The sequence below is a fragment of the Sus scrofa genome, chromosome 1, assembly GCF_000003025.6.
Source record: "Sus scrofa isolate TJ Tabasco breed Duroc chromosome 1, Sscrofa11.1, whole genome shotgun sequence".
Taxonomy (NCBI): Eukaryota; Metazoa; Chordata; class Mammalia; order Artiodactyla; family Suidae; genus Sus; species Sus scrofa.
Genome location: NC_010443.5, coordinates 216,863,520 through 216,879,999, shown reverse-complemented (window position 1 = coordinate 216,879,999; position 16,480 = coordinate 216,863,520). Strand labels below are relative to the sequence as shown.

General features: G+C 34.0%; 1 protein-coding gene across 5 annotated transcripts in view; it reads left to right on the top strand.

Annotated features, from left to right (window-relative positions):
- The window catches only part of JAK2 (Janus kinase 2), a 152,567-nt gene that overhangs the window by 122,311 nt on the left and 13,776 nt on the right, over window positions 1–16,480 (top strand). For all 5 annotated transcript variants that reach the window (XM_021082799.1, XM_021082802.1, XM_021082809.1 and 2 more), the window contains 3 exon segments: window positions 7,755–7,944; window positions 8,795–8,919; window positions 9,089–9,261. In XM_021082799.1, coding sequence (XP_020938458.1) covers window positions 7,755–7,944; window positions 8,795–8,919; window positions 9,089–9,261 — 488 coding nt within the window.

The window sequence follows — 16,480 nt, the reverse complement described above, 5'->3', positions numbered from 1 at the left end:
TAAATATCCTCAAGAATGTTTCAAAGAGTGTAGCAATGGCAAACAAACAAGAGGTCGGGTATTTGGGTATGTTAGTTATCCAAAACTGTGCAACAAATTACCCTAAAATTTAACAGCTGAAAATAAGAAACATTTATTATTACCTAGGTTAGGCTAGTTGGAAATCTGTGAGCAATTTAGTTCTAGCTCCACTGGTCTCTAACAAAACTTCAATCAACGTCTCAGCCAGGATTTGCAATCTCATCTGAAGGCTTCATAGGGAAAGACTTCCAAGCTTACTCACACGGCTGTTGACAAGCCTTTAGAATATCTGCTTACAAGTTCACTTACATGGAACTCTCCACAGGCTGCCTCACAACATGGTTGCTGAGAGCAAAACCCAACATTGAAGCCATAGTCTTTTTAGATTCCTAATCTCCAGAGTGGCATCTTAACCACTCCTGCCATATTCTGTTCCTTATAAATGAGTTAAAAATCTAGCCTCTACTCAAGGGGAGGAGATTATAAAAGAGCTTGATTGTCAGAAGGTAGAGAACTTTGGGAGATAATCACAGAAGCTGCCAACCAACCATACAGGGTGATCTTGGCCGTAATTCTGTGTTGATAGCATCAATTTCTTGGTTGTATGAAATTGCCCAAAATTTAATACACCTTTTTGCTCCCTTCCCCCCAAAGTTAGCTATTGACATTTCCTAGAAAGTATTCTCTAGAACAGTTGGGGAAATGATACTTTGAACATGAGTAACCCCTTTATTTCCTAATGAGAAAAATCAAGGTCCAGAGAAGTAATGCTTAATAGTCAAACAGTTAAATAAAAAATTATTTATGGAAAAGGAACAAATTATTATGATATTATTTATTCATGGGTTTATTGTTGAACACACCTTGATATATGTTGTTTGCAAATATTTTCATGACCAAAACCACTAGTTATTACATTAGTCGCTGGTCATAAAATCATGAAAACCTTAGAAATTATTTAAGATTTTTTTCTTGTACTTTTATTTCTTCTCAGTTCTTAACATGAACATGAATATATGAACGTTTGTATGATTAAGATTGTTTTCTAGGAAAAAAGCCAGTTTTTCAAATTCTAAAATCTAAAGTGAAAAACTGTCTCTCAGTTTAGAATTAGAACTTACTAAACCAGTAGAAGAAAATCTAATGGGCAATCTAGGAACCAGAAATCTTTGGGCAGTTCTGAATTACTTTCAAATTTTTAGGTTTTTTTCCCAGAAATGATGTGGTTTTAATATAGAAATATTTAAGTTACTCCTAAGTGCTAGGTGGTACACTGGTCATTGTGGATATGGAATATATTCATTGACTCCATAGAATCTGCAATTTGGTTGGAGGAAGTGGATTACAAACTAACAATAATTAGAGCATTGTAATTAGTATATACTGTTGTACTTAAATTTCACACAGATTATTTTCTAAGATTTCCTTATGATATGAATTGGTATAGGTGTCAACATTTTAATTATTTATGTATAAACATACCTCAAAGATATTGTGAGTTCACTTGTAGACTACCACAAAAAAAGTAAATATCACATTAAAATGAGTCACATGAAGTTTTTGGTTCCCCAAAACATGTAAAAGTTATGTTTATACTATACTGTCAGCTATTAAGTGTGCAATAATAGCATTATGTCTTTAAAAAAAATGCATACCTTAATTTAAAAAATACTTTTGGCACAGCACTGTAAATCAACTATATTTTAATTTTTAAAAATGATTAAAAAATATTTTGCTAAAAACAAATGCCACCTATCATCTGAGCTTTTAACCAGTTGTATTCTTTTTGCTAGTGGAGTCTTACTTCCATGTTGATGACTGCTGAAAGTTGGGATGGTTGTGATAGTTTCTTAAAAGACAACAATAAAGTTTGCTATATGGATTGACTGTTCAATATATTATTATTTTCAGGATGTTATCTGGCATTATTAGAGTATGTTGCTGTTTTAAGAGGATTTCTTATTCTTTATAATCACCCTAAAATCTCATTCATTTGGACTTAATTCAATATTTGCAGTAACTCAGACTCAGCCAGGGAGTTCCCGTCGTGGCGCAGTGGCTAGGGAATCGGACTAGGAACCATGAGGTTGCGGGTTTGGTCCCTGGCCTTGCTCAGTGGGTTAACGATCCGGCATTGCCGTGAGCTGTGGTGTAGGTCACAGACGTGGCTCGGGATTCGGTGTTGCTGTGGCTCTGGCAAAGGCCAGCGGCTACAGCTCTGATTCAACCGCTAGCCTGGAACCTCCATATGCTGTGGGAGTGGCCTTAGAAAAGGCAAAAAGACAAAAAAAAAAAAAAAAAAAAAACTCAACTAGATTTAAGTATATATATAAATCCCATTCTTAAGATACACTTTTATAAAAGAATTAATATTTAGGCATATAAGAAAATGTGACACACATCAACATAAATTCATAGATGGTAGTTACTTCAGAAGAAATGTTGTTAGTAAAACTACTCTTCACTAGTTAGGTTAACACCTTCTGGTTTGACTGTTCACTTATTCAGACTACTCTTTTGTTTAGTTTAAATTTCTGATTTTTTTCATTATTTTCTAAATGTATGTTTGAACTTCCTTAAATCATAATAAAGTTTTCTCCTTATGTACTTGATTAGATAGTTAATCAAAACCGTATGTATCTCTGTTATTCAAGTTTTTATCAAATGTACTTTTTTCTAGCTGGTAGTTAAGAGTGATCTAGGGCTAAAAAATGAATTAGGAATTATAAATTAGGAGGTTATGGAATAGTTCCAACAGGCACACCTCACCTTAAGCTTTCAACCATTGTTTGAAAATGAATGTTAGAAACATTAAAGTATGCACCTTCAGTATCTCTTAGTTCCTTTAAAAACAAAGCGATTTTAATCTCAAATTGGTACAGAACTTTGAGCAATTGTAAAAAGAAAAATAATGGATAATATTTTTACTTTTAGGAAAGTAAAGAGTATGTTAAAACTTTCTAAAATCATTGAAAAACAACATCTCTTTTTAGGGTGATATAATAAATCTTGGTTTGTTTTTTGAAATCAGACCTTCTGTTAACCTAGATTCTGTCTGTAAAATTTCTAGTATCTCTCCCATAGCGCCAGTTTTGCTTCCTTAAAGCAACTAAAACTTTGTACTGTTTCACTTTTAAACCTTCCTGAGTATCTTATCCTAAGCATATTCTCAGGATAAAAGGAAAAGAGAAATTTCTTTTTATGTTTAGTTTCCTCACATTGTGCCAGATTAGTATTATCTGTGCCATAAAGATTTTTCTAAAATGTCTTCACTTGTTACTGATTTTCCTTTTTTCTGGAAACCGATAGCATTTGTTCTTTTCCACACAATTTAGTTATTTTGTTGTTTCTTGGTTTTGTTTTTAACTTTGAAAAGTTCCTTTAACATGTTGTAAGACATTACTAGGCACACAGAGTTAGTCATATTAGTTAGTAAAACAATGGAGATAATGATCATCATTCAGCAGTATATACTGGTATAAAAGAAAGAGAAATAGCAAAGAATACATCAAAACATCACTAGATTAACATGAAGGAAAGATCAGACTAAATTATACAGTACTTTTCTTTTTAAAGTAACTTTTTTTTCTAGTTATGAAAGTGATATATATTATAGAGAAATTAGAAAAACAGATGCATTTCCTTCATTCTAATCTGCAAACCTAACACACAGCTTCTCTCAAAAGTGAAACCCTTTTATGCACAGTTTTCTCTGTTTTTCAGCTATTGTGTCATCAAGATTTTCTGTTAGTAATATTCTTTTGAAACAGCTTTAAAATAGAATATATAATTTATTTGCAACAGTCCACATTATTGCAACTTTTAGTTATTTCCATTTTTACATTTAAAATTTTTTACATAGTTCATCAGGTTTAAAATTATTTTAAAATTGAGGAGACCCAGGAAGGCATTTTCAAAATACATTTACAACCGAATACATTTCTCAGTAATTTAGTTTGTAGGAAGTGAAAAGAAATGGTATGGTCTTTAGTCCATTATAAATTTTAAAAATATTTTTAAATTATAGTTGTTTTACAACATTGTGTCAATTTCTGCCATTATAAATATCTTTAATGAGGGTATTTCCTAACTGCATTTAATACTATAATATTAGTTTTATTTTTCCTTGTTTGAAAGAATTGCTGTGTTCAATTGTCTGTCTAGCTATTGGTACTGCCTTATTGAAACAATTTAAATGCAAGCTCTACAAAAGTGACTGCATGTCAACTTTTAATTTTATTAAAAAACAGCTATTGGTGTACTGTGTTTCTTTATTATCCTTTTCAGTAAGTGGGATGGTGGAAAATATTCAAAAGCATTTGTACTTAAATTATTTCCATATTTTTTAAACCAAGAGAAACAATAGTATATTTTAATAGTCATAAAAAGAGCAAAGAAAATACTGTGAAACCTTTCTTCTGCTACTTGAAGTCCAATATTAGTATTTTTTGCTTGCTTTATCTTCCTGCCCACATACATTCTTTATATATCTTCACTTCAAAATTAAAACCTGGCTTTTTTGAAATCTTTTTTTATTCTCTGTTTCTTTAGGGTGCAGATCTGAGATCTTGCAGATGCAAAATCTGGACCTTGCTGCTAACACTTTCAAATTATCAACATCCTTTGTAGTCTTCTGTGAATATGATTGTTATTCTCTCCTCTTCACTGGCCAGCATCTCAGTCAGTGCTTCACATTAATTGAGTACTTTTGGTACTCACTGTTTTTCATCTTCATCTTACTCTTGCCATTATTTTTGAGCATCCTTTCAATACCTTTTTATTTAAAACAAATTTTTTTTACCACGTCTGTGGCACGAGGAAGTTCCCAGACCAGGGATTAAACTCCAGCCACAGTAGGGACACTGCCAAATAAATCCTTAACTAAGAGGCTACCAAGGAACTCCCATCAATACCTTTTTAAAATTTTTTAACTTCTCTGCCCCAAATCTCTGTGTATGTAAAATTAATCACTTTGAACTCTATCTTTTTTTTTTTTTTTTTTTTTTTTTTTTTGTCTTTTTGCCTTTTCTAGGGCCACTCCCGCAGCATATGGAGGTTCCCAGGCTAGGGGTTGAATCGGAGCTGTAGCCTCCAGCCTACACCACAGCCACAGCAACAGCAACAGCAACACGGGATCCGAGCCATGTCTGCAACCTATACCACAGCTCATGGCAATGCTGGATCCCTAACCCACTAAGCAAGGCCAGGGATTGAATGCGCAACCTCATGGTTCCTAGTCGGATTCATTAACCACTGAGCCACGACAAGAACTCCTATCATTTTTTATAATAATCTTAAGAAATTTCAGATCCTGAAATCTCCCCCTCTGACTGTAGCTTTGTATCCTTTGATTCTTTCTAACACATATATCCTTCTTTTTGATATCTTTGTTATTATCAGTGTCTTTGACCCTTTCCTCTTCCTAAATTCCATAGCTACCTTCTAGACTCAGCTTTCCTAGACTGGGTTGATCTCTTGGTGGACTATTTAAACTTTCCTCATCATTTCCTAGTGCAGGAACAATACAGTTCTGATATTTTTTTCTATTTGTGCTTCCATCTCTCAAATACTACAAGAAGAAAGTGAGATATAAATGTTTGTCTCCATTACAAATTATTCTCCAAATTGGCTGGCACTAAAGTTTCAGATTAAAATAGTGAGACTGATTTGTGCCTATCGAATTAGCAAAGACATAGAAAATTTTAATGGTCAGTGTTAGCAGAGATATGATGAAATTGGCACTTTTCCCACTACTTATTAGAATACAGCTTGGTAGCCCCTTCAAGAGAGCTTCTAATGCAGCATTTATCCTGGGCTTTTGAAGTGTCCATAGCCTTTGAACAGCTAATTCCATTTTTAAGAAAGCACCCTTAATAAGATGTACATAGATATTTATGAATATCATTGAAATAAGAATATATTATTTTTTCAAATTTTAAAAATTGTTATGCTTTGTTTCCAGTTTTGAAAATCAATACACTCATGAGATGGCATACAGTAATTAAAAATATTTTCAAGGAATATATCATGGAACTAGAAAATAAATTTTATTGACATTGTTAAGTAGGAGGAAAGAATATAAAACTATTATTTCCCATTTTCTTTAAAATATGTTTTGGGATAGTTTCTCACAACAGCAATATGAGGTAGACATTTTATTATCTTCTATTTTAAGAAGGAGAAAACTGATATTAGAGAGGGAAAGTGACTTGCCCAAGGTCCCAAAGTAAGTGGTAGATCAAGATGCTAGCTCCCAATCTGACTGCAGAGTCCCAGGTCTTATTCATGTTGCTATGTGGCCCATGTAATTAGAGACTTAGCTTTGAGCTTATGTATGATCTAAGGTGTTTTTTCTTTAAATTGACTTTAAGTATATAGCTGAAAATATTATCACTTAAAATCTTGTAGTTCAAGGAATACCCAGTTTTATTCTTCAAGAATGCAATACTATCCAAAATATACTAATTAAAATTACACTAAAAACTTACACATCTACTTATCATTTCTATGTGGATAATAAGTCCTAAATAAAGAAAGAATAGATTTTTCATTAAAGACTGACTTTTTTTAAACGAAAGTATAGGAACATCCTCATAAGGCTAAAAATGTCTTGCTTTTTAATTTTTTTATTTTTATTTTTTAATTTTTTTTATTACTCAAATGAATTTATCACATCTGTAATTGTATAATGATCATAACAATCCAATTTCACCGGATTTTTATCCCACAGCCCAAGCACATCCCCCCACCCCCAAAAACTGTCTTCTCCAGAGACCATAAGTTTTTCAATGTCTGTTCTGCAAAGAAGTTGTCTGTCCTTTTTTCAGATTCCACACGTCAGTGAAAGCATTTGATGTTGGTGTCTCATTGTATGGCTGACTTCACTTAGCATGATAATTTCTAGGTCCATCCATGTTGCTAAAAAATGTCTTGCTTTTTTAAACAAATAAATCAGATTTTGTATTAGTCTGACTAGGCTGCCAGAACAAAATACGATAGACTGAGTGGCTTTAAGAACAGGCATTCATTTCTTATAGTTCTGGAGGACGAAAAGTCTGAGGTCAGGGTTCTGGCAGGGTTCATTTTCTGTTGAGGGTTCTTTTCTTGGCTTGTAAATGGCCACATTTTTACTGTGTCTTCACATGGCAGAGAGCATTGCTGTCTCTTCTTATAAAGACACCAGCCCTGTTTGGTTAAGACTTAAGCCTTATGACCTCATTTTAATCTTTCTCACCTCTTCACAGGTCTTTTCTCCAACTACACTCACCGTGTGAGTTAGAGGGCTTTATCATATGAATTTGGGGAGGGGAGGGTGGTGGCATGGACATTCAGTCAATAACAGAACCTTATTCCATACATCTCACTGACAGTGGTATCAAACGTTATATTGTGAAGAGGCAAAGTTCTTCCTGGAAATTAATGACAGGAATTTAAGAATTCCCTAGAACATTCCTTGGTTTGTCTTAAAAATTAATATTTATGATTTGCCTAAATGTTTTTTTTTTTGAAGTTGTTTATATATCAGCCTGTAATTCCTTTTGAAAAAATTAAATATATAGGTTTAGCACCCACCGTTGAAATAGCATGTCCTTTTCTTGTTCTGAAAATTGTGTAATGTGAGTTTAGAGATATGCCTGCTAATTCTAGCTACTGAAAATTGCCTGTATAATTAGAATTTATTAGTATTTTTTTTTTCTAGAAAACGAGATTTCTAACTTTGATGTGTTGTTCAGGGTAATTTTGGGAGTGTGGAGATGTGCCGGTATGACCCTCTACAAGACAACACTGGGGAAGTGGTGGCTGTGAAAAAGCTCCAGCACAGTACTGAAGAGCACCTCAGAGACTTTGAAAGGGAAATTGAAATCCTTAAATCCTTGCAGCATGACAACATTGTAAAGTACAAGGGAGTGTGCTACAGTGCTGGTATGTTGCCCATTAAAATCTGTTTTGAACTCAAGGTATGTCTTTGGCATCCTGAGTAATAGAAACATATGATGCATCAAGATACAGGCTTAAAATATTCCAATGCCTGGAAAAAGAAGCATTCTGGATAACTGGCGATTGTGCTTAGTGATGGTGGGCTATAACTACAGGAAGTCCTTGCTATTTGATTAATCATTCCCATCACTAAGGCTGGTGGTTACCATTCTTGCTTAAGCTTACCAAGGGCATATCATTTTTAAAGAAAAAAATATCATTGCTTAAATTTTCTATAAATATTTTTTTTATTTTTTAAATTTAAAAAATTTGTTTTCTGTCATTTTAGGGCTGCACCCACGGCATATGGAGGTTCCCAGGCTAGGGGTCTAATCGGAGTTGTAGCTGCTGGCCTACACCAGAGCCACAGCAACACGGGATCGGGGTCAGAGCTGCGTCTGCAACCTACACCACAGCTCACGGCAATGCCAGATCCTTAACCCACTGAGCAAGGCCAGGGATTGAACCTGAAGCCTCACAGTTCCTAGTCAGATTTGACAAGAACTCCTATAAATATTTTTTTAATTTAATGCTTTTTATTCAATATAGACGAGGAAAAAGGAAGTTTTCTCATCAGCTTATTTTGGTTTGCATGAAGGATTACATAAGACGAAAACTATTTTTAAAGCTTCTCTTCGATTGAAAAATTCTTTGTCCTTAACACATCACCTTTAATTTATAATCAGGTTTTGTCATCTTGGATGCAGATTTTACATATCTTTGAGTCATTTTTATAGAGTTTTCTAATATTTCATCAATAAAATATGGCATTATGTTCTCACTTGTGTGTTAATAGGTCGGCGTAATCTAAGATTAATTATGGAATATTTACCATATGGAAGTTTACGAGATTATCTTCAAAAACATAAAGAACGGATAGATCATAAAAAACTTCTTCAGTATACATCTCAGATATGCAAGGTACCAAATATCTTGGCTATTATCTGTTGCAGATGAAGAAAGCATGTTAATGTAATTGTTAAATCCTCTATAGTTTCTTTTAGATAATTAAGGAATAGATAGATATGAAACTGTTTAAATTGTTTGTGTTTGTAAAGCTAGCTGAAAGAAAAATGTTATGTATCCATAGGGTATGGAGTATCTTGGTACAAAGAGATATATCCACAGGGATCTGGCAACAAGGAATATATTGGTGGAGAATGAAAACAGAGTTAAAATAGGAGATTTTGGGTTAACCAAAGTCTTGCCACAAGACAAAGAATACTACAAAGTGAAAGAACCTGGTGAAAGTCCCATATTTTGGTGAGTATACTTTAGTACAATAAGGTGAAGTTTTAGAGCACACTCTCAACTTTATTTTTACTATTAATAGCTTATCATTTATATATTGCTAATAATGTATATTTGTAATAATCAGTGAAGTTATTCCTTATGTTTCCCTCTAGGAATTTTAGGATTTTAGGTCATACATTCAAGTTTAAAATATTTTGAGTTAATTTTTGTGTATGGTTTAAGATAGTGATCTAATTTCATTCTTTTGCATGTATCTGTTCAGTTTTCCCAACACCATTTATTGAAAAGACTGTCTTTTCTCCTTTGTATATTCTTCCTCCTTTGTTGTAATTTAACAGTCTATATATGTGTGGATTTATTTCTGGGCTGTCAGTTCTGTTCCATTGATCTGAATGTCTGTTTTTGTGCTGGTACCAACTTGTTTTGATTACTGTTTTGATTTGTAGTATAGCTTGAAATCAGGCTCCATAATACTTCCAGCTTTGTTCTTCATTTTCAAGGTTGTTCTCTTTCTCACGGGATCTTTTGTAGTTTCATACTAATTAAAGAATTTGTTTTAGTTCTGTGAAATATGCCATTGGAATTTTGATAAGAATTGCATTAAATCTTTAGATTGCTTTGGGTAGTATGCACATCTTATTACTGTGAATTTTTTCAATCCATGAGCATGGACTGTCTTCCCATTAACTTGTCCCTTCTTCAGTTTATTTTAGTGTCTTACAGTTTTCACTGTGTAGGTCATTCACCTCTTTGGTTGAATTTATTCCCAGGTGCTTTATTCTTTTGATGCAGTTGTAAATGGGATAGTTTTCTTAATTCCTCTTTCTAATATTGTATAGAAATGTCACAGGTTTCTGTATGTTGATTTTTTTTTTTTTGTATTTTGTAACTTTACTGAATTTATTTTTTAGTTCTAATAGTTTTTTGGGTTTTTTTTTTTTTTTGATGGAGTCTTTAGTGTTTTCTCTATAGTGTATCATGTTGTCTGCAAATAGGAGCAGTTTTACTTCTTCCTTTCTAATATGCTTTTCTTTGTTTCTGTTTTTTGGTGGTGCCTGTGGCAGGCGGAAGTTCCCAGGCCAGGAATCGAACCCTTGCCATGGCAGTGACCCAAGCAGCGACAATGCCAGATCCTTAACTGTTAGGCCACTAAGACTTACCTTATATTGCCATGACTAGAATTTCCAATACTATGTTGAATAAAAGTGGTGAGAGTGAGCATCCTTGTCTTGTTCCTAATTTTAGAGGAAAGGCTTTCATGTTTTCACTGTTGAGTATGATGGTAGCTGTGGGTTTGTCTTATATGGCCTTTATTATGTTGAAGTATGTTCCCGCTATATCTACTTTGTTGAGGTTTTAATCATAAACGGATGTCAGAATTTTATCAAATAGTTTTTCTACATCTGTTGAGACAATCATGATATTTATTCTTAATTTTATTAATGCAGATGTTGAACCATCCTTGTATCTCTGCAATAAATCCCACTTGATCATGGTATATGATCCTTTTAATGTGTTGTTGAATTCAGTTTACTAATTTTTTAAAAGATTTTGTTGAAGATTTTTGCATCTGTGTTCATCTGGGTATTGGCTTGTAAGTTTCCTTTGTGTGTGTGTGGTATCCTTGTCTGGTTTTGGTAGCAGTGTAATGTTGGCCTCATAACCTGTTTGGATGCATTCCCTCTTCTTCAATTATTTGGAAGAGTTTCAGAAAGATAGGTATTGAATCTTAGTTGAATTTGGAAGAACTTACCAGTGAAGCTGTCAGTTGTCCAATTTATTGGCATATAATTGTTTCTAGTATTCTCTTATGATCTTTGGCAGGGCCGGCCTTGTGGCATATGGAAGTTCCCAGGCTAGGGGTTGAATCAGAGCTGCAGCTGCTGCCTATATCACAGCCACAGCAATGTGGGATCCCAGCCATGTATGTGCCCTACACTGTAGCTTGTGGCAACACCAGATCCTTAACCCACTGACCAAGGCCAGGGATCAAATCTGCATCCTAATGGATGCTAGTCAGGTTCATAAACCACTGAGCCATAATAGAACTCTGACCTTTTATGTTTCTGTGGTATCAGTTGTGACTTCTCTTTGACTTCTGATTTTACTTATTTGAGCCCTCTCCTTTTTTTTTTTTTTTTTTTTCCTTTTTTGATTAATCTAGCTAAAGGCTTGTTAATCTTCGCAAAGAATCACCTCTTGGTTTTATTGATCTGTTGACTTTTTTTGTCTTTGTTTTGTTTATTTCTGCTCTCAACTTTACAATTTCCTTCCTTTTTCTAACTTTGGGCTTTGTTAGTTTTTTTTCTGGTTCTCCTAGGTGTAAAGTCAGATTGTTTATTTGAGATTTTTCTTGTTTCTTGACTTAGGCCTGTGTTGTTATGAACTTCCTTCTCAGAACTACTTTTGCTGCATTCCGGACATTTTGGTTTGTTTTATCTCTCTTTTCATTTGTCTCTAGGTTTTTTTTTTTTTTTTTTTTTTTTTTAATAAAAATTTCTCCTTTGATGTCTCTGATGACCCATCTCATAGTTTAGGAAAAATCAAATGTATAATCCACTCACTGTAATATAGTGTATAAGTGCAATAATGAAGAAGATTATGGGAAGACATTATAGTGCAAAGAATTCTTCTGAGGGTTTAAATTAATTGGAGAATACCACAAATAAGAGATGACTTTTCAACTATTGATTAATAGTTTACTAGACAGACAAAGAGGAAGAGTATTCCATTACAATGAGGTCAAGAATAAGAAGATTTGGGGAGTTGTAAGAGAATAGTATTATCACAGGACAGCCAGTGGGTAATTAGGGCTGGAAAGACATTGAATTATGTGTGCATGTTAATAAGTTCAGACCTTATTCATGGTGCAGTGTGCAGGTGAAAAATTAGAGGCTTCATCAAGGGGAATAACATGTTGAGATTCATATGTTAGGAAGATAGAGAATTCTGCTTTTGGTGGAGAAAGCACATTTCAAAGTTAAAGATCTCTGGTACCCCCTTAAGAAAGTCTGTGAGATCAAAAGTATTTTTATTATACTAGGATGTTATTTGTCTTTTTTATTCTCATTTTTTCATGAGTTATATAGCAGAATTTTCCATAGGCTCTAAAATATGTCTTTTATAACCTAAGTGACCATCCACAGATGAATGGATAAAGAAGATGTAGTATATATACACAATGGAATACTACATAGCCTTAAAAAGGAATGAAATTTTGTCATTTGCCACAATGTGGAGAGACTTGGAGGGCATTATGCTAAGTGAAATAAGGCAGACAGAGAAAGACAAGTATTGTATGATATAATTTATATGTGGAATCTAAAAAATATATAACTAATGAATATAATAAAAGAAGCAGATTCACAGATACATCAAACAAACTAGTGGTTATCAGTGGGGAGGGAGAGTGGGAGGTACAGACTATTGGGTGTAAGGTTGATTACAAGGAAGTACTGTTCAACACAGGGAATATAGCCAATATTTCATAATAACTGTAAATGGAGTGTAATATTTAAAAACTGCATTAAGGTGTTTTAAATTTTATTTTATTTTTATTTTTTTTTTTTGGCTTTTTGCTATTTCTTTGGGCCGCTCCCGCGGCATATGGAGGTTCCCAGGCTAGGGGTCTAATCGGAGCTGTAGCCATTGGCCTACGCCAGAGCCACAGCAACGCAGGATCCGAGCCGCGTCTGCAACCTACACCACAGCTCACGGCAACGTCGGATCGTTAACCCACTGAGCAAGGGCAGGGACCGAACCCGCAACCTCATAGTTCCTAGTCGGATTCGTTAACCACTGCGCCACGACGGGAACTCCTGTTTTAAATTTTAAAAGCACACAAAAATAAATGTCTTTTATTAAACCAACACTAAAAAATCTAGCAAAAATGTAAAACATACTACTCAGAAAACTTTTGTTCTGGAAAATAGTTATTTTTTTATAAAATGTTATTTATGTTAACATTACTGGGTTTGATATTATTTTTAATGGAATAATACTTTTACATATAGTTTTGATATCTAATATCATAAAAATTGGTATATATAACCCACATAAACAAAAGCTCGGGAGGCACTTCAGTAATCTTTAAGTGTATAGAGGGCTTCAGTTCAAAAGTTTTGAGAACTAGAGGTATTGAGGGTTTGTTGTATTAAGGAAAGGCTAATATCAGAGAGAAGACTAGTTAGGCAACTTTTGGAGGATTGAATCTAGGTCATTGGTTTGGAAACCCTTTGTGCATATATATCCACTGAAAGAATTATGAAAAACTATATCCTTTCTTGCACATTTAAAAATTGATAGCCCAGTTTTTTGTTTTGGGGTTTGTTTTGTTTGTTTGTTTTTTGTTTTTGTTTTTTTGTTTTTTTTTGTCTTTTTAGGGCTGCACCCATGGAATATGGAGGTTCCCAGGCTAAGGGTCCAATTGGAGCTGTGGCCCCCAGCCTATACCAGAGCCACAGCAATGTGGGAATTGAGCCATGTCTACAACCTACACCATAGCTCACGGCAATGCCAGATCCTTAATCCACTAAGTGAGGCCAGGGATCAAACCCGCGTCCTCATGGATGCTAGTCAGGTTCATTAACCACTGAGCCATGGCGGGAACTCTGACAGCTCAGGGTTTTTTTGTAAATTTAAATGATTGTAAATAATATATTTTATAAAGTGTTGTAAATATTGACACTGTAATAAGGTACATCAATCTTTTAGATAGATCCAGTGAAATCCAAATACCACAGCAATTTGATACCCATTGTCAACCACTTAAAGAAGTATAGGAACAGACTTTTGTCTTTTTGATAGAAACTTTACATTATTCCTTTTTATCCTTAAAATTATATTTCCATTTCCCTTCTCAACACAATTTTTGCATAGTGTATTACATTTTGTACTCAGAAAATTTCTTGGTTACCTACCTATCTTCTTTGGAACAAAACTATATATAAAACTATATATAAAAATTAAAGTTAATTTTAAAAGCTCCTGTGACCACCTTTTTCTTCTGGATTGAGTTATCACTGAAGTTACTGTCAGGATATAATTTTCTAAAGAATATAAATTAATCATAAATTTGGGTAATTCTCTAAAAATTTATATTGGTGGAGTTCCTGTTGTGGCTCAGTAAGAACTGATGTAGTCTCTGTGAGGACGTAGGTTTGATCCCTGGCCTCGTTCAGTGGATTAAGGATCAAGTGTTGCTGCAGACTGCAGCATAGTTACAGATGTGATGTGGTTTGGATCCATTGTTGCTGCAACCATGGCACAGGCCTGCAGCTGCAACCCCTAGCCCAAGAACTTCCATGTGCCACAGGTCCGGCCATAAAAGGAAAAAAAAAAACCCTTATATTGTATCCATTTCTTAATGAGATAAATGGATTTTTTTCCCCTTCCAGTTAGTTTATATATCCTTGGATGAATATTATTTACTTCTGTAATGGGAAGAGATTCAACATAAATTCTGTATTTATTTATAGTTGTAAGCACTGAGAAAATTTGTATAAATAAGTAGATGGGAATGAAAAGTTTTTTTTTAATTGAAGTATAGTTGATGTACAATGGTTTATGTACAGATGTATAGCAATGTGATTCAATTATTTATAAATATATATCTATAACACATACACATATACCTATTCTTTTTACAGATTCTTTTCCATTATAGGTTATTACAATATATTGAATATATCTTGTACTATACATTAGGCCCTTGTTGGTTATCTGTTTTATATATAGTAGTGTGTATATGTTAATCCCAAACTCATTTATCTGTCTTTATCCCCCTTCCCTCTGGTAACCATAAGCTTATTCTCTATGTCTATAAGTCTCTTTCTGTTTTGAAATAAGTTTATTTGTATCATTTTTTTAGATTACACATGTAAATGATATCACATGATATTTGTCTTTCTCTGCCTGACTTACTTCACTTAGTATGATAATCTCTAGGTCCATCCATGTTTCTACAAACGGCATTATTTCATTATTTTTTAAGGCTGAATATTATTCCATTGTGTATATTAGACCACATTTTCTTTATTGATTCACCTGTCAATGGACATTTAGGTTGCTTCCTTGTCTTGCCTATTTTAAACAGTGCTGCACTGAACATCAGGGTATGTGTATCTTTTCAAATTATGGTCTTTGTTGGATATATGCCTAGGAGTGGAATTGATGAATCATGGTAACTCCATTTGTAGTTTAAGGAACCTCCATACTATTTTCCATAGTGGCTGAACTAATTTACATTTCCACCAGTAGCGTAGCAGGGTTCCTTTTCTTCCATACCATTCCAGCATTTATTATTTGTGGACTTTTTAATGATGGCCATTCTGACCAGTCTGAGGTGATACCTCATTGTAGTTTTGATTTGCATTTCTCTAATATTTATGATGTTGAGCATCTTTTCATGTGTCTGTTAGCCATTTGTCTTCTTTGGAGAAATGTCTATTTAGGTTTTCTGCCCATTTTTTTTTTGATTGGGTTGTTTGCTTTTCTGATATCAAGCTATATAAGCAGTTAGTATATTTTGGAGATGAATCCTTTGTTGGTTGCATCATTTGCAAAGATTTTCTCATTCTGTAAGTTGTCTTTTGTGTTTATGGTTTCCTTTGCTGGGCAAAACTTCCATTTACATTTAAGGTAATTATAGGTAAGTATGTTCTTATTGCCACTTTGTTAATTGTTTACTGTTTGTTTTTCTAGGTATTTATCCCTTTATTTTGTTCTCTTGTGATTTTGTGACTATCTTTAGTGCTTTGTGTGGATTCCTTTTTCTCTCTGTGTATATACCTATTCTAGATTCCTGGTTTCTGTTATCATGAGGTTTTGATATAGTAATCTGTATATACACAATTGTTTTTAGTTGCTGATCTCTTACTTGCAAGTGAATTTTGGTTTTTGTTTGTATGAAGTATTTTTGGTTTTTGTTTTGTTTTGTTAGGCCATAGTGAGCAGGTAGCTTGATGTGGGATCTTAGTTCCCAGACCAAGGATTGATCCTGGGCTGCAGTGGTGAAAATACCAAGTCCTAACCACTAGGCCACCAGGGAACTCCTGTTCAAATGAATTTTTTTTTTTTTTTTGTCTTTTGTCTTTTGTTGTTGTTGCTATTTCTTGGGCCGCTCCCGCGGCATATGGAGATTCTCAGGCTAGGGGTTGAATTGGAGCTGTAGCCACCGGCCTACGCCAGAGCCACAGCAATGCGGGATCCGAGCCGCGTCTGCAACCTA